General features: G+C 41.3%; 1 protein-coding gene across 1 annotated transcript in view; it reads right to left on the bottom strand.

Moving 5' to 3' along the window:
• Positions 1 to 21907, bottom strand: part of USH2A (usherin) — a 375273-nt gene that overhangs the window by 2143 nt on the left and 351223 nt on the right. The window contains exons 65-72 of the mRNA XM_036380788.1: positions 14486 to 14695; positions 13069 to 13307; positions 12270 to 12487; positions 10148 to 10324; positions 8435 to 8518; positions 6758 to 7002; positions 5080 to 5151; positions 4389 to 4619 (exon numbers count right to left, since the gene is read on the bottom strand). Of these exons, the coding sequence (XP_036236681.1) occupies positions 4389 to 4619; positions 5080 to 5151; positions 6758 to 7002; positions 8435 to 8518; positions 10148 to 10324; positions 12270 to 12487; positions 13069 to 13307; positions 14486 to 14695 (1476 nt within the window). The remainder of the gene's footprint in view (positions 1 to 4388; positions 4620 to 5079; positions 5152 to 6757; positions 7003 to 8434; positions 8519 to 10147; positions 10325 to 12269; positions 12488 to 13068; positions 13308 to 14485; positions 14696 to 21907) is intronic.

The raw sequence follows: 21907 nt of genomic DNA, 5'->3' as shown, positions 1-21907 counted from the left end.
AACAAAAACAACCCACAAACTTTTCTAAACACTATAAACTTTAAAAAAATACTTATTCCTAAATACAACCAAATTATAAACCCTCTCTACCTAATCACCCACAAAAAAACTACTTTCCAATTAAACCCTAAACAACAACAAACCTTTACCCAAATCAAACAAAAAAATCACTCATACAGTAACCCTTAACCCAATCAAATCAAAACCATATATAAAAAACATGCTCTACTTTACAAACAAAACCATAATCTATCCTGAAGTCTTTACCAAAAAATACCTAATAAAACTCAGAATCAACCAATAAAATTCCAAAACCAAAATTACAAAAAATGTAAAACCAACTACACTCAAAAAAAAAAAAATAACAACCTATAAAAAGATCCAAGCCACCTCAAAAATAATCAACATCAAAATACAACTCCTCCTAACATCCCAACTGCCAATACTAAAATAAATATTCAAAACAAAAATTCCCTCTACCCACCATATCACCAATACCACATAAAACAAATAAATTACACTCATCACACAACACACCCATATTAAAAAATCTAAATCACTCTAAACTTTTAAAAATAATTACAAGTTAACCTAAATATAAAACCTTTAATCTCATAAAAAAAAAACTGAAAAAGAAATAACACAAAAAAAAAAACTCCATCATCCAACCAACCACCAACAAAAAAATTACTTTACACTCTTTTTACTAAAAGAGTGTAAATAATTCCTATCACATTATAAAATTATTGGATTCTTATTGATATAATAATTCTTATCACATTATAAAAATAAAACTAATAATTCTAATCACATTATAAAAATAAAAATTAAAAACAAACATATACAACTCCACACAAGAACTTACAAGAGCTACTAAAAAAAACATAAATCAACCAACTTACTAAACTCAAAAACTTTCAACTAAGCCTAAACATTATCAAAAAACTCCAAAACATTACTTCTACACTAATTCATAAGTAATAACCAATACTCTATAAAAATAACTAAAGAAACCCTAATTAACCTTAAAAAACCCCAATTTAAACTACTAAAAAACAAGAAAAATCACTACCAAACCAAAAAAACTATCTATAAAAATCCACCATATAAATACCCATATTCCCCCAAAATCAAACTAATAAAAAACACGGAAACAACAAATAAACTACAAAAAAATCAAAAACGTAAATTAACAACACAAATAATTATTCTTAACTCAATAAACCCATAATACCTCAAATCCTAAAAAAATACCACCTATAAATAAATAGAAACCCAAAAAATAAATTTAATCATAAACAATATTTCTCAAATTATCTATAACTATAAAACATACAGTACCATCAAACACACCAAACAAATAAAACCCCTGTAATATAAACAATAATCCAAATATAAATATAAAAAATCTAACAAATTAACTACATCACACTACCCCAAACACTCCACAATAAACACTATATACTAGCAATAATAAAAACCACAACAAAATAACTAAAGACCTACCCTATACCTCACATTGCAACCCATAACACCATCCTAAACCATAAAAATAAGTAATTAAAAAATATAATACCCCTAAAAAAATTAAATTAAACAACAAAACTGATTTCAAAAACAGTCTTATCAACACCTAAACTAAAAACCATAACATTAAATTAATATACCATATCCCCTACCATATACCAACTACAAACAAAATTTAAAAAATACATTAAACTGGTAAAAACCACCTAAAAGACATTAAATAAAAATATTTTTAAATTTAAAAATATTAACAAAAACCACCTAATTAACACCCAAAATTCCACCAACAAAACAAACCCTACCCAATCTAAATCCCTATAGACAATAAACAAAACCAAAATCCCAATAACACATATAAAAATTTATTAAAAAAAAGTTTAAATCAATTCTACCTCAAATACAAACAGACCCATTAATAAAATTATCATTACTCAAAAACCAAATTACACATTATACCTAATATAAAAAAATAAAACTACACCATATATATCCAAAAAAAATCTAATTATTAAATGAAAACTATATATAAATATCACTATTTACTAAATATTACTACCATTATCTATCTATATATAGCTATATATTCTTTATGTTATACATATTTATAACATTTTAAATATATTTTTAATAACTAACAGTATAAAAATAAAAAAATATTCTAAAATAAGTTTATAATAGTCAATGATATCCCATTCATGTATTTAACCCAAAAATAAATTTTACACCCTTTAAACTAATTCTAAAAACAAAAAAACCCCAAAAATAACCCCACACAATTTATTTTCAAAAACTGCACTCACTCCTCCACATTTCAACTCCTAAATTATATTATCTACAGCACAAACAACAAAACAAAACTCTCCTTTACTTATAACTACTTTTTAACTAAGTAAACCAAAAAAATTCCTAAACTATAATTTTTTTCCTTTTATTAAAACTAAACCTACTCTAAACTAAACACCCAAAAAACCACCAACTCACCCAACTAAACCTAAACCACATTTCCAAAACAAAAAAACTAATAAAAAACTAAATAAACCAAACTACAAACCATAAAAAACTTCAAAATTTATCATCTCTTTTAAAGCCACAAAAAATTTATTATTATTATTATTATTCATTTTTTATACTAATAAATACTTTATTATTAAATAAACAAATTTTCCACTTTTCTCCAAAATATCTTTTCCCAAACTAATTTAAAAAAAACAAAAACTTAAATCTACTTTCTAAAAAATCCCCTTTAAAATTTTTCACTCAAATTTACCCTAAACCAAAACAAATACATTTTTTGTATTTCTTTTGTACACATGTCTAATGTGAGGTTGATAGACAGAAGAGCTGCTGACTTGATAAAGCAGCTGAGCTCATGCTGTGAGGGTTGTCTGCCACCAAAAGGAAATGAAAACTTTTGTTGTCTGGCTTTTGCCACTCCTGAAACTCACTGGAGTATTTTTAAACTCATTCTAATGTGCACATGGGGGGTTTTGCAACCTCAACTAAGTCATGGTGTCAGCCCAAGGTAAGTGGCTGGAGCAAGAGCTCTCTCTGAGCAGCAGGAGCTGTTCTTTTGGCTAATGGGAGCACAGAAAGGGGCGCCCTGGTGAGTTGTTATTCCCCAGGGAATTAAAATCACAAGGATTTGATAGCTCTGAGAAAATGGGAAGGCTGACTCATGATAACACTGGATTGGGAAGTCCATGAGCTGCAGAGTGCAGGCTGGAAGTTAAGCTGTCCCTAGAGGGGTTTTGCTTAGAGTAATCACTACCTTGTTGGCCTCCTTGGTCCTGCTGTTGGGCTCTAAGTGGGTTCACAGTGATGGAACGAACACCCCTATTCTGTGGTAAGCCCATATGTTCCAGCCCTTCCAGGTGTTTGGTGAACTGAAGGTGAAAGTCTGAGGAAGCTACTTAGATTTATGTGTCAGACTATTGTCCAGTTCAGTTGCATTTTGGACAAGACCCACTCACTAACTTGCACTCACTAGCCATGTAATTCTGTTACTACCTAATAGGTCCTTCACCCCCATTCTGGGTTCTTTTTAGGAACCCTAATTTTCATATTTTTAGGAAGGAAATTCATGCCTCACTGATCACTGAAGCCCTTCTCATGCATTTGGTCAGGAAAGGTTGGAAGTTAAAAAGCCTGTTTCCTGGTGACAAGGAGGAATGGAGGTCATCACTGTCCTTGGCTTGAAAATCATGCCTTGTATCTGTGTGTTCAGATCCCTGTTGATGACACTGTCTAGTTCTGTCCTGTATTAAAAGAGAAATACTTTGCCTGCCCCCTCTAACCTTATTCTAGTCCCATGTGGTCAGAATTTGAATTAATTTGTCACACATGCCAGGAGATCTGAGCATTCACAAAATCTCTGCATTGCGACTGAGCAGAGGACAGAGAGCAGATCTCATCAGCACCTGAGTCACAGTTAATAGAACGGGAGTCAATAGAACACAACCTCCTGCCTCTGGCTCTAAATGTGCGAAGGATGCCAAGACATACCACCTCAGACATGTACATTTGCTGAATTGCATGGAAAGAAAAAAACCACCAAATTGAAGGGAATTCTTCAGGGTACATTTCCTTGATAACCAAAGAGTTAATAGTTCAATGGAAACCTTAAAGAGATGCACATGGATCACTTGTATCCTGTAAGAGCAGTGTGTGATCACCTGCAACTCTAGAAGAAAACAGTAGACTTGAAGAATTTTGAGGATCTAAGCTATGGCCATGTCCTTCGAGGCCTTTTGGCTGCATCTCCAGGAAGTCATGACATTTAGACTGTCTCATGATTCCAACAGAACAGACAAATCTCTAGCAGGTGACGCACAGCAGCATCCCAGGGGAGCAGGAGCCCTTACCAAGCCACGGCCAGTAGAGCGATGGTTGTGAAGGATGGCATCCCAAGGTGATTCATCAAAAGTCTTCTTGTCGTAGAGGTTGAGCAGCTGGCTGACACTGCGATGGAGAGAGGCGGGGGAGTACGTGCGGCTCAGCTGGCCCTGACTCGGCCTCCTCCCCCCGGCTCCCAGACGGAAACTGCGGTTGCTCGTGGGAGAACCAGCCCCTGGGATTTTTGTATCTGCCAGTCCCTGTGAGGTAGACACAAATTAATAAATAAAAAAAATAAACAGCGTGGTTTTAAATAATTTAGCTGAACAAAATGAAAGCAGGAGTGGAAGAGAACAGAGAAAACCATGCCTCAAAATCATGCAGCTATAAACAGAAGAGAAAAAGCCCAGACCTTTCCCTTCTGTAGAACAATCATATAATTAAAAACAAACAAAAAAGCCACCAATACTAAACCAGAATTTTCCCCATTTTTTCTCTTTTCTTCTTCCTAATTTTTTTTTGAAGTACCAACAACCAGAAGTCCCAAGATTTTTGTGATAGTCTAGACTTGCACAGCAAGAGGATGTTTGCAGATCTTTTCATCACCGGGGGAAAAATCATCACCCACCAGGAGAAACATGCAGTGTCAGATGCCTTTGTGCATGCTTGGGTCATCTGACACACCACACGTCTGGCCACTCTGCAAGCTGAGGACTCTACCTCAAAGTGCATCGTGTATCTTTTGAGAGTGACGCTGCTTGATGAATCGGACGTGTCAGCAATAGTTTCAAACTGAGATTAAAGAGAGGGAGGAAAAGCATTAGGGCAGGGCAAGCTGCAGTGTAGAGGTATCTGACAGAGGATGTGAATTAGCTGCAGCTCTGTGAGGGAGAACTGTACAGCAGGATGTGGGGGAGTAGGGGAACTGGCAAAGACCAGACACTGTTTAATTTTTAAGTGGTCAAAGTACTGTGTGAGCAGCCAGCACTGCTTGCCATGACCTCACTAACAATTGTAAAACAAGCAATTTTGCCGCTCCATGGTAGCTCTGTCCTAACTTCTCAGATCAGTCCTTCAACTGCTGCACTAAAAATCTTCCTTTCTATAAAGTCCATGAGCTGTTGGAAGAAGAAAAAGAAAAAAAAGTTTAAAAAAAAAGAAAAGAAAGAGCAGGAATATGAGAAGGAATTGTGCAGGCATGCCAACAGCAAAGACATTTTAAAGTCAAGAGGAATAACACAAGATGACAGACTGTAGAGGAAAAGGAATCAAAACCACGAGAAAAAAAAAAAGTTTCTTATGCTCTTAGCCTTTGCCAGGAGAAGGGGCACACTGGAAATCCCATTGTTTCCAAGAGCTTCTTGGTTGAGGCACAGATGCAGCGTCTTGGCACCGAGACAAGAAGGAACAGAATGCGTGAAGGATGCAGGAGTCACTATGCTGCTTGATGGTGCTCACAGGAAAAAGAAGCTGAGAAGTGACAAGAAGAATCATCTCATGGCCTGTGCCTGGAAGAAGCATGAAAATGGAAGGCATGGCTGCTCCCATTCTCAATCCCATAACAACTGCCATATTCCTTTTATTTTGCTTTTTCAAGGGGTAGGATAGCGCTACTACTCTGCTACATGATGGAACATGTTTTTTATGTGTTCTTTTTCAGAGTTATAACTTCTCAGGATAAAAAGAGCCTTCCTCTTTATCACTTCCCAGTAGCCCTCCTCCCACCACTCTGATGCCCCCACTGTGGGTCCATGTGCAAAAACGCACTTGTGCATTTTGTGAAGTTCTCTAGCTTTTTCCCTGATTACTCTCGCTCTACTCCAAACCTTCCTGGCTTGCTTGTCCTAGAGCAGTCCAGCTGGGTGGTAGATGGATACTGGCAAGAAATAAAGCCTCTCCCTAAGTCTTGTTCTTTGCAGCATATCTCCTGGATACCTGACAAAGACTGTCAGAGTGATCCTGGTTAGCCATCCACAGCAGGCAGCTGGGAACACATGAAAGGTTCCCCTGAAAAGCACATTTTATCATCTACCTTCTCACAGCATGCCAAAGACTTCTCAGCTCTAGTGCAGATGTCAGCTAACATGAGGTGACAGCAATGGCTTTGCATATCCTGTGACTCCACATTCAAAGTTTGTCTTAGGCATCAGAAGCATTTCAGGGCCTGCAGACCAGGTGTCTCAGAGTTCTGTTTGGACTAAGCTCTTGTAACCCTGCTTGGTGTGCCCACACAGATATGGCTCATATGGGACCAGACAGTCCTTTCCCTACACTAAACAGCCTCCACTTGGTAACCAAATGTGCAACAAACTGTTGGAAGGAGGAAGAAAACGTTTGTGTGTGTGTTTGATAGGGCAGGTATCATGGATATAAACTGGCTGCATTTTTCCAAACATACCGGATGGGTTTCACCTGATGAATACACACTCATTGGTGATGTTCTTTTCTGGAGTGGAACTAAAGGAGGCCTGTCTCGTGCATAAGGTTGCTTGTGGACCTTCCTCTGAAGAATTAAGGAGAGAAGAATAGCCAAGAGGATCAAACCTAGAACTACCATCAGCACTGCAAACCACAACTCGTTGTAGAATTTTGCACGTTTGGATTCTGCTTTGTCCTTCTCTCCAGGCGTTGTCAAGATCAGACCTGTAAAAAGAGGGATTAGGGGAGAAAGGGACAGTTATTTCAAGAAGCATTTAACAATATGCCATCCCTTTCCTCACTAATAAATTAGGCAGAAATTTAAGTAATTTTGTCGTCATGTGCTTATTTGCACTTATGTTCAAGGTGGCATAATGGTTCAATATGCTAGCGGGCTGCAATAAAAAACTTACTACCCTCAAGAGACCCTGCTTAAAGCTCTGGCATTGCTGCTTAGGCTGGAAATCACCACTGCATCAGCAGCTCTTCGGAAAGGAGGTAGTGGTGGTGGAATGTGAGGAAAAAAGGGTTCTCCAAGTAACCTTGAAGAGTGGAAATTACTACAGTAATTTCAGAGTGGTACATATAGAGGACATTCTCTCCAGAACAACTGTGCAGTTATAGGCCTGTGCAGTTAACAAAAGAGAAGGAGGAAGGTTTTAATACATTAATACAAAAGCAAGCAACACGAAACATTTTACTATTTCTCTCCCCCAGCTGCTAGAAAACAAACCAGTCACGTGGTTGGCTTTGCTTATGCACAACAAAAGTGTAAGAAATCTCAGTGACAGTATTTCCTGGTTATTTGGAATCCTACATGTACAACCAAACTCTTGGCCAAGGAATTTTCAGCACCTTTGCTTGCAAGCCTCCTCTTCAAGTTGCCCACAGTGCCATTCAAGTTTTCAATAGACTCTGGGTAAAAGCAGCAATCAAAAGAACAAAGGGGCAGAGTGTGGAAGGTGATGGATGTAGAGCAACCGGGAACATTTTATAATGCCTTTAAGGCAGCCTTGCCTGAAAGTCTGCAGGATAATGGAGTGAAAGCATGAAAAGGGATATAAGGGAAATGCGGAGTAAAGACTAATTGCGAATATAAGGCAGATTTATTTTAAAAGGCTGAACAAGATGCCACATAAAAAAGAACTTAATTAAACCAGTTAATTGATTCAGTTAGAAATAGCTCAAACAAGGAACTTAGCAGAAAAAAGCACAGCATTTTGGAGCAATATACTTAGGTAAAAATGAAAGAATATTACATGTCTGAGGAGAAGATCTGAAGATAATCATGAGAATTGTCCAACTCCTGGAAGTGTTCAAGGCCAGGCAGAATGGGGCTTTGAGCAACCTGGTCTAGTGGAAGTTGTACTGCATGGCAGGGAGCTGGAAGTTGCAACCCAACCATTTTATGATTCTATGATGGTTGGACTCAATGATCTTAAAGGTCCTTTGCAACCTAAAGGACTCAATAATTCTGTGATGTAAAGAACAGAAATCCATATATGGCAAAAAAGCACATTACCTACATACCTCATAAACAAGGCACTAAGGAAACTCCTGCAGTGAGATGCCATCCTGCCTGGCATGCACTAATACCAAATTTCAAGCACAAACACATCAAATGAACAGGTGCTAGGTAATTTCTTCATGTATTTACCAACTCCCTCTCCAGCGTTGTACTTGATGACTGGTGTCATGGCACTCCCTTCATCAGTGATGCAGGTCACTTGAAACAAAAAGGCTGAGCAAAAAAAATTAGAAAATACTGTCAGCAGCAGAAATAAAAATTATTTAGGTGTTGCTTTTCACCATTATTTACCAGCAAACAGTCATGTCTAAAAAAAAGGCAGGAATAGCACACAACCCATCATAATCCACCTGAGTCCCATATCAGAGCTTCACAATTCTTTACACATTGGTATTGAAATTCTAAACTATGAATCATGGCGGATCATGAGCAATCATCACTACGATGCTGCTACAAATTATGTTTCTCTTTCACTACTCAATTCTTCCTTTTCCAATATTTGTGGCAACTTTCAATTTTTTCATCACTTTGCCCTAAATCCCTCATACTTCATTCATGGCTAAAACAAACATATTAAGAACATTTGAATAAAAACAAATAAAGCATTAGCATCATTGCAGTAATCAGTAAAACAAAAAATAAATTACAAAATTCTTTGACATACAACATTCCAACGTCATCAAAACAGAAAAACAGAAAACATTTTTCTTGCTGCTTTTTCTTCCCCTTTTTTTCCCCTGTTGATAATTTCCTTTTATTTTAAAGACTGCAAATTTCTAGAATGAAACTGCATTTCAAAACATGTCTGGTTCCAAGAGCTACTGACTTAATTTGTTTGATTCAAATGAAAATTCAAGCTCCAGTCTTTCCTGAAACTGAAGACTTCTATATATTTCCCTGACTGTAGCCCTGAAGGATGGAATTGCAACACAGCTTCAGGATTTGGGAAAACTTGACCATCATTGTGAATCAAAACAGTCTCACCCAGTCAGGTATAATGTTTAAGAGACAGCTTAGCTCTATGGATTTTTTTTCAAGGATCTGCTTAGATACTTTTTTGGCGTGGCTGTACGCTCCTTTGGTCTTAGCTTGGGATTGAAATGGAGAAATTTTTTTTAGAGTTTGTTGCAGTGTGTTTTTGATTGTCATGCAGTAGTCAGTTTTACAATCCTTCCTATTTTGTATTGTTTTAGCATATTTTATTCCTAATGGATTGTTCCTTTACCTCCTGTGTTGTTGGTTTTTGCCCTAGTTGTCCCTCTCTGCAAAGACCGGCCCTTTTGTTCCCTGTTCCTCCTCCCACTGAATGTCAATCCCTCCCCAAGCCTGCCCCTTTCTCTAGAAACTTCCCTATCAATTTTGTATCCTTTGAAACCCCATTGGTTTGTTTAAGCTATTCTCCTCCCCTGTAGTCCCATATTGGTTTAAACATTGTATTCCCCGCCTTGTGTTCCACCTCCAGTTTCTCCCAGTTGGTTGAAGATTGTATCCTCCCCTGGGTCCTCTCCCCATTTATAAGTTGATGGATGCATTTGAGTCAGTGTCTTTCTGTCCCTGACCCTCAGGGGAATAAACTCCTTTGGAAAACATACAGAAGACCTCTCCCTGTTCCTTGTCCCTGTCCTTGGCACAGTCCTATCCCCAATGCAGTCCACCTGTGCCGTAAAGCAGCTGTGCCCTAAAGCTGCTCCCCAGATTCGACAGCTTTCTGGGGACGGCCCACTCTCGCTGTTGGGAGCTAGTCAGGCTGAAGAAATCAGGCAACACAGCAAAAGTTCAGCACACAATACTATTAATTTCGCTTAACACATTCTCCAAGAGAGGAAGCTGTGGGAAACTGACTTTTGTCAGATGTCCTTGGCAAGTATAGCTCGGTGTCGAAGCCGCTGTAGATGCGCTGCCCGCTCTCCGTCAGCGCGTACTCCTTCAGGCGCCCGTTCAGCACGAAGGTGCGGCTCCAGTCAATGTGGATGACGGATAAATTGCTGACCACGGAGAATGGAGCCATGTACCGAGGTGCTGCAGAACAAGGAAAAAGAGCTCAATTCTGTGAATTTCTAGTCAGTAGGCTAGAAGTGATTTGGTGAGTTATACAGCCAAGAGAAAGAGATTCTCCAGAATACAAGCTCTCTGCCACATGCACTCCCCCTTTTCTCTCATAGCCATGTGTATGATTAGGGAAGATACAAGGAGAACAGAAAAAGCTGCTGTAGCATGCCAGCCTCTGCACTGAGAAAGCAGAGATATGTCCTGAAATCAAATATTGAACTCCCTCCCTTTGCCTTTGTGTATGTGGTACTGACACTAAAACCCTACAAATTAAGTTCCAGCTTAAGGCAGAGGACAGGGAGACACAGGAGGTTGTGAAAGCCTGACTGCAGCAGGCTGGGCTGTGGGAGCTGCTATGAAGAGGGTTCTTTTGCAAGCCCTAAGAAATTGCTGAGATCATCTTAAACACATGCGCATACATGAAAACATGGGGTTTCAGAAAAATGAGAACAGATGGCAGGCAGACAGAAAAGAAACCCAGAACTCACTTCAGGGAGGAAGAGTTCATCAGTTGGGCTCAACAGCTTGCTGACAAAAAACTTCATTTAAGTTTGAGGTGGTCCTTTCTTGTGGTGCTGCCATTAAGCCATCTGCCCCGTATTTGCTGTTTTGCTCACAAGAAAGCTGCTTGTCCAGCTGCACTTTGCTGCTAATTGCCCACTGTCACTAAAGCAAGCCTTAGAGGCAAGAGGAAGCAGTCAGAGAGACTCAAGGAAAGAGGGACTCTGTAAGCCTGGTGTGAAGAGGTCAGCAAGGCAAGAAAAGCAAGACTGAAAGAAGAGGACTTTGGACCTAGTGGGTGGGGGATTAAAAATTGTTTTCAAATCCTTTTGTTCTATGTGTCTCACCAGTTCCTTATGAATTTTCTCCATTTAAAAGTTCATAATCATTTTCCAGCCTTTTAACTTGCAATTTAATAAAATACAGCTTTGGACATAAGGGATCTTTCTTTTATTTGTTTGTTTTTTGGTTGGCTGGTTGTCTTTCTGTGTTTTTTTTTCCTTTGCATTTGGTGTGGGGTTTTCTTTTCAGTGGTAACATTAAAAAAATCTGGGCCTGTTCTACCTGAAATTTTCAGCTAAGGATGTATCAGATTACAGATTTTGAGTAATTACTTGGCAGAACTATCAAATGATGCAAAAGGGAGTTTTAGAAAGGTGATTCTGAAATCCTGACACGAGATAAAAAGTGAACATCGTCTTTACCCTGACCTGACAGACTGAGATGAAATGCCCATCTCATCTGTTATGGAATGACTCTGGCTACAGCACTATAGATCTTTTTAATAAAAGCTGATGTTAGACTACTACAAATTCAGTTTTGATGGCAAAATCTATTCTGCCTGTAGGCACAGGTCCTGCATGTTTAATTTCCATGCATTCCACCACATGGCCTTAAAGCAGTGCCTGCAGTGGTTGAACAGCAACAAATTCTTACTTCAGTGTTCACAAGCATCCAGATGGTATCCAAGGAAAACTTTTATGAATCCTAGCAGAAGTGTGGCATGAATTAGGACAATAAGATTGTTCCTGAAAACAATCACCAGGTCTCTTTCAAGATCTCCACTTTTCCAAGGGCTTATTTATGGTAGTATATTTATTACTACACATCAGCCTTCTGGTAATACTTAGAACATTTTATGTTCTGCAGCTTTGCTGCCCATTTTCAGTAAAATAAAAGGTTTCCAGGCTCCCAAGATAGAGGACGTGACATCAGATGATGAGCAAAGAAATATTTTTGAAGGAATGAGCAGTTAAGCCCCAGAGCAGAATTTCAATGAATGTTCAGCAGAGACGCAGTGACCAGGGACAGGGAAGAAGAGGTTTCTGGGGATGTCCTCTCTCCCAGAGGTGAGGAAGTAATTTGGCCCTCAGAAACAGGCATGACTGGTCAGTGGTGCATTTCTCATACTCACGCTCCTTTTCTGTAGTGAATCCGATCCATTCGGAGGCGCTACTGCCAACAGAGTTGTAGGACACAACTCGCAGGTTGTAAGTTGTGTAAGGCTCCAGGTTGGACACGTTGGCACTCTGTCCTTTCCCTGTGTACTTCACCTCAGTTGGGCCAGGACTGCAAGCCTTCACTGCTGGCTGTAGGTTCAGAGGACACGCCATGTACACGTGGAGCTCGTAGCTGAGAACAAAGTTGAGATTGTGATGAAGGAAGGGCCCTAAATAACATAAAAGCCAATCCCACATTTTGTCCTAACTGCTGTCTGTCTGGCTAATGGAGAAGAAAATAGACCTGATCCCAGTTTTTCTCTTGGAGATTTTGGTCCTAACTGTGAGATAACTGGGCAATTGTGGTGGTAAATCACACTCACTGTTTATGCCTGTTACCTTGCTGCCCTCTTCTGCAAGTCAAGATTTTTGCCTAAGTAACTCCAGATTGCTGCTCTCTCATCACTGCCAGTTGAACTCACAACTATTTCATTACTCAGCCACAGCTGTCCGACAACCACCTCCACTCACAACAGCTCATCCTTTCCACCTTTATCCTCCCCGGTATCCTGCTCAGGAGAAAAGCAATCACTGTATGAAAAAACTTCCCAGAAAGTGTTCAGGCTACAGGGAATGTCACCACCAGCATGACAAGGAAGGAGTGTGACTGCCACAACTGTTCAGTGCCCTCAGCCATGGAATTCCAGCTCACATTGTTCTGGCACTAGCTCCAGCCAAGGTGGTGTGCAGGTTCAGCTCGGTGGCAGCTCCTACCTGGTGACGATGCCGTTGGGTGACTGAGGGGCGCTCCACTGGAAAGAGGCATTCCTGGAGGTCACGGTGCGGATCTGCGGCGGAGGCTGCTCTGAGGGTGGAGCCGGCTGCGTGGTGAACTCAGCCATGGGTCCTTTGCTGCAGCAATTGAAACAGGTGCAGGCCTCCACACCAATGGAGTACGTGGTGAAAGGTTTTAGCCCATGTATTGTCTGCTGGGTGGCAGTCCCTTCTGACAGCTGTGAAAATGAAGAGGGAACTTGTCACAGCTTCAAGCACCACAAGTACTAAATAAGAGTTATGGAGGTCAATTAACCCCAGAAGAAGACAGGCAGAAGATTCTGCATCTTCTTTAAGTCTGACACTAATGCAGCTGTTGTGTAGTGGGAACTCCGTGTTTTTCTCCCATTATGAAGTTAAAGGACGCTCTTCAAAGGAAAAGACCACGCCATCAGTGGCCTCATGATATCTTTAGTTGAGCTGTGACCACTGTATGTCAACTGCAAATGTCATTCTCAGCAACAGAGAAGCTGAAAGCCATTAAAGGAAGACTCTGGGATAACTGGTACTGAAGCAGAAAATAAATTAATGTGGAAAATAGTTACATGATAAATGTGCTAGCAAATAATCATGCATATCTCAAAAGCTTCCTCAGTATGGATGCAAGAAACAGTGCTGGGCAGCATGACACCAATGTGTCTGGTGGGTCAGGTGACTCCCAGACAGGAGAATGTGTTCTCTGGTAGGAACATCTGAGTCAAGAGCCAACATGATGCTGCTCTGCATTCAAACAGACGTTGTGCTGGGTGAGCCTGTTAGGAAACTTTCCTAAGCTCAGTAAGGGAGAACTGGCAGTTTTAGCAAAGGAATCAGTGCCCTGCTCTGAAACTGCTCACAGGAACTGCCACTTCACCTTTTTGCTGTAGTCATTTGTTGGTATAGCTTTTTTGAAGCCAAAGAAATAAAAATATGTAGAAAACACCAACAAGGGGCAACATCTGCTCTCATTTGGCAGCATGTGATTCAGCAGAGTTCAGCAAAAAAAAAGAAGACAGTCAAGCAAGCAATGGGAAGCACTTGGTACTCCTTGATGCCAGAGGCAGAGGCAGAGGCAGAGCCAAGCCAGCAGCATGGCAGGTGTGAGGGAATGGAAAAGGAAGGCCATGCAGGCACCAATGGGACGAGCTGGCTGAATCAGACACAGCCACAGCCAAGTGCACTGGAAGGAATAAATGGGTAATGTGAAATCAGTAGACAGCTTAAGCTCACGGACAGGACAGTGCATTGCAGAGCAGCTAACTATGGGAGGCCAGGAGAGGAAGGCAGTCTGTGACCAACAGCAGCAGCTTGTAATGACAAAATTGCTAAAGCTAGAAAATACAAGTGGAAGTACAGAAAAAGTGCTGACAATACTCACCACCACATCAGTCCCTCTGGAACCATTAGAAAACAGCCTGTAGATACTGACCACCCCGTTAGGCTTAAGAGGGGGGCTGATGCTCACCACAGCCACAGTGGATGCCACGGTGCTGAAGAGGGGAGCTCCCAGGCCCTCGGGAGGGGCAGGGCCTGTCCGGCAGTGGGACCAGCTGCTGGGCGTCCGGCCCACCGAGTTCACTGACCACACCTTCCACACAGAACAAAGAAACTGTCAGCAAAGAGCTCAGGCCTACAAAACACCTGCTGTTAGCCAGAGGGGCTACTGCAGCCCTACTGGCACTGGGTGAAACACGGCACAATGGCACTCCTGGAAAATGCCCCTTGATGGCCAGTCAGCATGTGTGTTGACCCAGTAATTTTTTAACAGAAGGGTGGAATATTTCCCACTGCCACACTTAGGGAAAAGAAGCAAAAGTCATGTGTCAGGCAGTGTGTGCTCCTGTGTCTTCATACCTGATCCTCACACTCTGAATTCCTACCCCTGTCTGTGTCACACCATGCCAAGAGGACTCCTGGAGGAGCTGCAATCAACAAGAACAGTGTTTTCAAAGACATCTGAGCAAAGATACTCATATCTGGTTCTGACAATTTCTCCCTTCTGCATATTTTCTTCACTTATGCAGGTAGCCCTGATGAATTCAGCCTGGCCTTGGGTGACACTTAAAAATTGCATTCACCTTGACTGAATCACACAAGCCAAACTCAAGTTATTCTTTTGAACTAGTGAGCTTAACAGGAACATCCCTCTCCTAAAAATATTAATGTATCAGTTATTTGGCAATATTTTCAGTAACTTGTAATATAAATAAAGCCCACTGAAGTGTGTAGTTAATACAGCATCTCTCATTTATTTTCACAACAACATTTGCTTTATTGCATGAGCACAAAGGCAATGACTTCAGTTCCAAAATTTCAAAAATTAGCAGCTTGAATTAGGCCTGATTAAAACCCACATGTCTCTATGAACTATGCCTACTGATTTTGTCAGCTACCCAAAACCAGAGTGATCTGCAGACTACATAAAACTCAGCACTTATTAAACACACTCTCCAACAAATCTGCATGAAAATTAAATTTTGCTTTCATCAAGGACTGAATAAACATATGGAAGGATGTATAATCTTATTTATCAAAAAGCATTTGTATAATTAAACACGAATATCATAAAAGGTTGCCTTAGGTCATCATTTGCATGAGTAAGTAATTTGTAGAATGTCAGGAACAATAGACAGAATAGATGGATGCATGAGCATATAGGGTTAAATTAGACTCAATATTAGCCAACCACATAGTGATCAATCAGAATGATAGATCTAAATGGCAATACAAGAGGACTGTCTGAGCGATTTTTAGTGTAAGTATTCCTTAGTAAGCTTTCATGTTGAGCAGTTCTAACTGCAGTAAAACACATTCTTATGTGATCTACTTAGGGCACTGGTCCGGGGGAGGGAATGGTGGGACTATGTCTTGAAAAAAACCAGGCGGTTTAGAAGTAAGAGGTGTCCAAAATTGACCCTGAATCCTTCCAGATTGCAATAATAACTTCCAAGAACACAGGACACTTTACAAGGAGCCTGGGGAAGGAAAAGGGATAAAAACAACTAAAGTGGCTTTGAAGGTTGAGGTTCTGCCAACTACAAACCCAGAGATCCTGCCTGATTCCATCAGTAACATACAGAACCATCCTAAGTAGAGATGATGCCCTGCAATAAAAAGCTCAGCCAAAGCACTTTCATTTCAGTGGAATCAGTAATACATCTCTGTTGTGAACTATTCATAAAGTCAAACTGTTCACTTTACTGCAGTAGGTCAAACCCTGTATCTCAGTTCAGTTCCAGCTGCTACAAAGATTTACCCACAGTCATTCATTTCAAGGGTCATATTTCTTTGTGGAAAGAATAAAACTCACATGGAAAGAGCAGCTCTGAGTGTGGCACTGGCAATGGCTCAGTGCTTACCTGGGCTCAAATGCTCCAGTTACATCCAGGCTGTGGCCTTGATGAGCACAGAGCGTAACAGCGCCAGGCCTGACCTGCTGAGCAAGCTGCCCACAGCTGAAGGTGATGAGCTAGGAACAGAGCCTTCCTGTGTAGCACAGGAATTCAGCTTCAGAATGGAATTGCCAAGGAATTTTAGAGGAGAGAGGGATGCAACTCATTTGGGAAGCAAACACTTCACTGAGAGTTGGATGGAGACTTCTCCCTTCATCAATCCCCCATCTACTGTAGGTCTCACACCTCATATTTCAGAAAGAAGACTTAATTCACAGAATCACAGAATAAACTGAGCTAGAAGGCATCCACAAGAATCATCGAGTCCAACTCCTGGCCCTGCCCAGGACCATTCCCAAGAGTCACACCGTGTACCCAAGAGTGTTGTTCAAATGCTTCTTGAACTCTTTCAGGCTTGGTGCTGTGACCACTTCCCCAAGAAGCCTCTTACTAGGAAAGGGCCAGAAGCCAGAAAAGGCCATTGTCACAGAACAGAGTAAGGATTTCTTCCCCATCCCAAGCAGTGTGTGGTCCTCTTGTGCCACAGAACTAGGAGATTTATAGGAGAGAGGAGTCCCTCTGACCCTGGGACACTCTGTTCCTCATTATCTTGTTTGGTCTTATATTTTGTGCAGGACTGATGTGCATTTCAGAGGAAGTAAAAGACAAAACGGAAGGCTTGGAATTCCTGAATGTTTCTACTGTCAGAGCAGTCACCCCTGGGAAAGAGAGAAAAGTAGGATAATGACAGTAGGGATGCCATCTCTTGTCCCAGTGCTGACTTCTGCTTCCACAGCTGCATTCATTACTGGATGCCAGTGGCTTTGAATTGCTTAAATAGAGACATCCCTCCCTGAAAACTGTGCACAGAATAATGAGAACATGATGTGCATATGAGTCTCTGGTTCCTTTGAGCCTAGGAATGGGCTGAAACCAGAAAAACAACATCAATGTTGTTGGAGAAGCACTGCTGCCTACCCTCCTCACCCTGCAGTGGCCTGTATCAGACACACAGTTATGGGTTGGGAGCCCAGCTGAGGAAGGAATGTCCTGCTTGTGTAAGCAGGGGGTGACAGTGACATGCAGTACCTGGCTCCTGATGCATTTTTATCTCCTTTTTAGCTGAGAACAATGTGACAAGGCCTCTTGTACTTGAGCACCCTTCCAAGCACCCTTGTAGAGCTGATGGTGCTGTCCTCACACACAGCAGTTTACTGTCACCCCATTGCCAGGTCTGGGGTCATTAGTGCAGCCTGGGGTTTTAAGAGTAATCTTGTAAGAACAATCCCAATCCAGTGCAGCCTGGAAGAGACTGAGTGGACACCTAACTGTGGCCTGCAGCTTCCTTGTGAGGGGCAGCAAAGGGGCAGGCACCAATCTCTGCCTTCTGGCGACCAGTGACATGCCCCAAGGGAACAAAGCGGTGTCAGGGGAGCTTTAGGTCAGATATCAGGAAAGGTTCTTCACCCAGAGGGTGGCTGGGGACTGGAACAGGGTGTCCAGGGAAGTGGTCACAACACCAAGCCAGACAGAGTTCAGGGAGCATTTGGACAATGCTCTCAGGCACATGGTGTGACCCTTGGGGTGACTTGTGCAGGGCCAAGAGTTGGACTCAATGATGCTTGTGGGTCCCCTTCCACAGGAGATTATGTGACTCTGTGCTCATCCTCTTTGATACTGCAGCTAAGTGGTTAAAGGACTCCTTCAAGAGTCAGGTAATTGAGGTTCAATCACATGATCCACCAGAGGCAGTCAGGCCTGCTGCCCAGGTGGATGACCCCTTCTGTTCTTGGGATGCTTTGCCCAACTCTCTGGAAAAAAAAGGCCAAGGTCATGGCCATGTTTGTGTGGGCCTGACAGACAGACATGGTCTGAGCATGTCTTCTAGACAGACACCAGCTACTCAGCCCTGCCAAGACATGTGTCCAGCAGAAACCCCCTTGGTGTCTGAGAGTCTGTAACGCCAGCTTCTGAGACAGCTGTGACAGCTAAACAGGACTTCTGAGGATCTGAATTCCAGATTTACACTAACCTAAGCTGGAGTCCCTTAACTCCCTTTGCTTCTGCTCAACCATCTGTAAAAGGATGGATGGTTATAAAAATATTTCCCTGTGAGAATCGCTGTCCAAGTAAATCCTGGTCAGTGTTTGGAAACCTGGGGCAGTAAATCCAAAGAACTGACTGCAGATGGAAATGCTGGTGTTTAGCCACTTCTTTGCAGGAAAAAATGGGGCAGCATGGCAACAGAAACCACAATGAGCAGTGTCTTTAAAATCAGAGGTCATGGCTACTCAAGAAGGCACCACTAAACAGTCATGGATGGAAGATGTTGCCTGGCTAGCCTGGTTAAACTGAAATTTCATATTTAGGCTTCTGTAAAAAGCTTTTTGGGGTCACAGACAATCTTTAGAAATTGTGGTATAATCAGCATCACAAATATTGAATCACATTCATACAGAAATATAAAGAGCCTAACAGGCAGCAGCATAACCTTCTTACAATTATGAAAGACCACATAGGAACATGGAGCAAACAAGAAGCAATCACATCTTAGGGATATATTAAATGGCAAAACACAAAGAGCAGAAAGCCAAGAAAAGTTTATTGACTTTTTGAATATTCTGCCTCAAAAAGCATTAAGTCTGACATCATGGTGCATGGCTCAGCACCCTGCCAAAAGATGTGTTGCTGTTAAAGGCTGCACTGTCCCTAAAAACCAGGAGAGGGCTCTGAAATCAGCTACCAAAGGTTACTAATTAATGTTTTATCAATCTGCTGGCCCCTGGCTCAGATTGCACTTTGAAGTGGAGCCAGAGAGAGAAGAGAGGGGAGAAAACTCTCTAGAGAGCATATATTCAGAGAACTGAAGAATTCCAGTTTTACAGGTAACTAAGCTTGGGGTTTTTTGGTCATAAATAGAGCCTTCATAGATCCCTGTTCCTGGAAGAAACCTGTGATCGGTTGCTCAAAATGATCACAGTACAACCTGAAGGTTCATCGGCATAGCAAGAAGGGGCAAAACTTACGAAAAGCAGGACAGGACGTTCTGAGAAGAGTCACCTTACCACAGTGAGCCTGTTCAGGCCTAGTAGAGCTAACAGCTTCTGCAATAAGGGCAGAAACAAGGGCACCAAAATCACCTTGGGAATAGATACAGAATAGTGATGTTATTACTGTAGATGCTGACAGTGGAAGAAGCCCATGAGATGACTTCCATCCCTGAACCATACAGATTCATCTGCTATAACACTCTTGAAGCCCCATATCTGTATCAAGGAAACTATGTTTTGAACTCAAACCCCTGCAAAGGGGACCCTCAGGCAGTGAACAGCCTGTGGAGAAGGTGGAACTGTCCCTTGCTGTAGAGATCTCACCAGGCAGAAGGGTGCTGGGGGCAGCTTGCCTCAATGAAGGCAGCAGTCGTGAGCTGCTCCTGACTTCCCAGGCCAGGAAGAGCTGGGATACCGTGCATAGCACAGAGACCAGATGCTTCCCACCCTTCTTGCTTGCAAGAGAGCAAGCCAAAGAGCTGAATACCAACCAGCAGTGGCTTCCTGGCTCCCTCCATGACCAACAGGCACTGTGCCTTGCGCCATTTTGCACTGCGCTTAGTCTACGGTCCATCACAGGTGTGTCTGTGATGGGACAAGATCTCAGCTCTGAATGTGTCAGCAGCTTGCAACAAGTTCCTTCAGACACTCAGAAAACAGCATTTTGCCTTAGAAAAAGTCTCATTAGTAAGTCACCACCTCTCACTGGCTCTGAGCAGTGCTCAGAGCTGTAGGGAGTTATGGAGGGCTGTAGGTTCTGGGAACCACAAGGTCAGACCAAGCCAACCCTTTTACACATGCATGTAACTCTACTTCTGTGTGTAAGAGTCAGGTACAACTTGGATCTCTGCTCTTATGGTAAGCAAAGACTCTACACACCTGTGACTGCTGGTCTTTCCAAAAAGAATTCAATGCTGGCACAGCTTGTCACATGCCATGAGAGACAAATGGTAGCAGAGCAGTTTGTACTGCTCTTCTCTTTCTAAAAGCTGTTTCATGGAGACCTCAAAGACCCAGCACTACTTTGAGACTTTGCTTTCCATTTCTCGACTTAGATTTGTTCCATTTATGGAAAAGCCTTACTTTTCCATAAATGCAGAGTTTTCACAGTGTAATTCTTTTCCAATATAGTAAGATACTTTAGGGTCATATAAGATCTGACTTCAGCAAAGTCAGAAACACAGCCCTCAATTTTTGGTTATGTTCCAATAGCAACCTTCAAGACAATTGAAGAGACCACAGTCTTGGCTGGTTGAAATGAAAGAAAACCAAAGAACCTCCCTCTCACCATCAATTGCAGCATCCTTAACAAGTCTTTGTGAATGGACTGTCATACTGGCTGGCCAATTTGGAGTTACTTATGTGATATCAGCAGAGCTCAGAGCATGAAGCTTATTTACCAAAATCTAGCATTCAGCATTAGGATAATGTATTCACATCTGGGCACTTCAGTATCAGGAAGGTATTAGCAAAGCAGAACGTTTAAAAAGTGGGTGCAGTTTATGGTGGACAGAGCAAAGGCAAGGTAGAAGAAAGTATCACATTCATTCATGAGTAGGGGAACAAGAAGGTAGTAATCAAATGTGTGCTTCCTGATTGCCCCTTCTCAGATTGCCCTATACTTTTCCCTCTTCAACATTGTTACTCTCCTTATGGAGGTCATAAACATATAATGGAATAGATTTCAGATCCCCATTTCTAGTACTGTGTTAATTAGAGCCTCTTAACATTGCTATTCATCTCCACTGTTCAAATGCTAATAATAGAACTACTAAACCCATTCTGGAAAAGGGAAAGACAATAGGCAAAAACTTTGGGACTTAAAAAAATTACCAAATTTTAAAGAAAGCTCATTCCATATAACATAGCATAATGCCAGTAATTAATGAGAGATGTAAAAAGGTTTAGCTCTAAAAGATAGAAAATTAAATAATTTGTTTCCTATGGGTATATAATGAGATAGTTACCAAGTTCCCATGAGAGTGATAAGCAGATATTAAAAGGTCTTTCCAATACCTGTAATGGCTAAGGGCAACAGCTAATTCAATAGATTCGATCAAAATCACCACTTCTTTCTTTGCTTCTGATTTATTACTTTGGCTGCAGTTAGTCATCACTCATTTTAGTTTGCTTTTCAGCAGTCATAAATTATGCCTCATAAATAAAAAGATACAATCAAGGATATCATATCAAGGAAATATCTACAGCCCTGGAGTATATTTTCCCCTGGTACTCACACTAATGTCTTTTTAAAGGATAGCTTGCCATGGTTTTGAATATGTCGGAACCAAAATTTACTGAGAAGGGTCCTGCATGAGTGGCACTGTAAGAGTCTCATTGGTAAACCTGGATGCCAAC

The sequence above is a fragment of the Molothrus ater genome, chromosome 3 (genome assembly GCF_012460135.2).
Source record: "Molothrus ater isolate BHLD 08-10-18 breed brown headed cowbird chromosome 3, BPBGC_Mater_1.1, whole genome shotgun sequence".
Taxonomy (NCBI): Eukaryota; Metazoa; Chordata; class Aves; order Passeriformes; family Icteridae; genus Molothrus; species Molothrus ater.
This window is presented reverse-complemented; position numbering and strand designations above follow the sequence as displayed.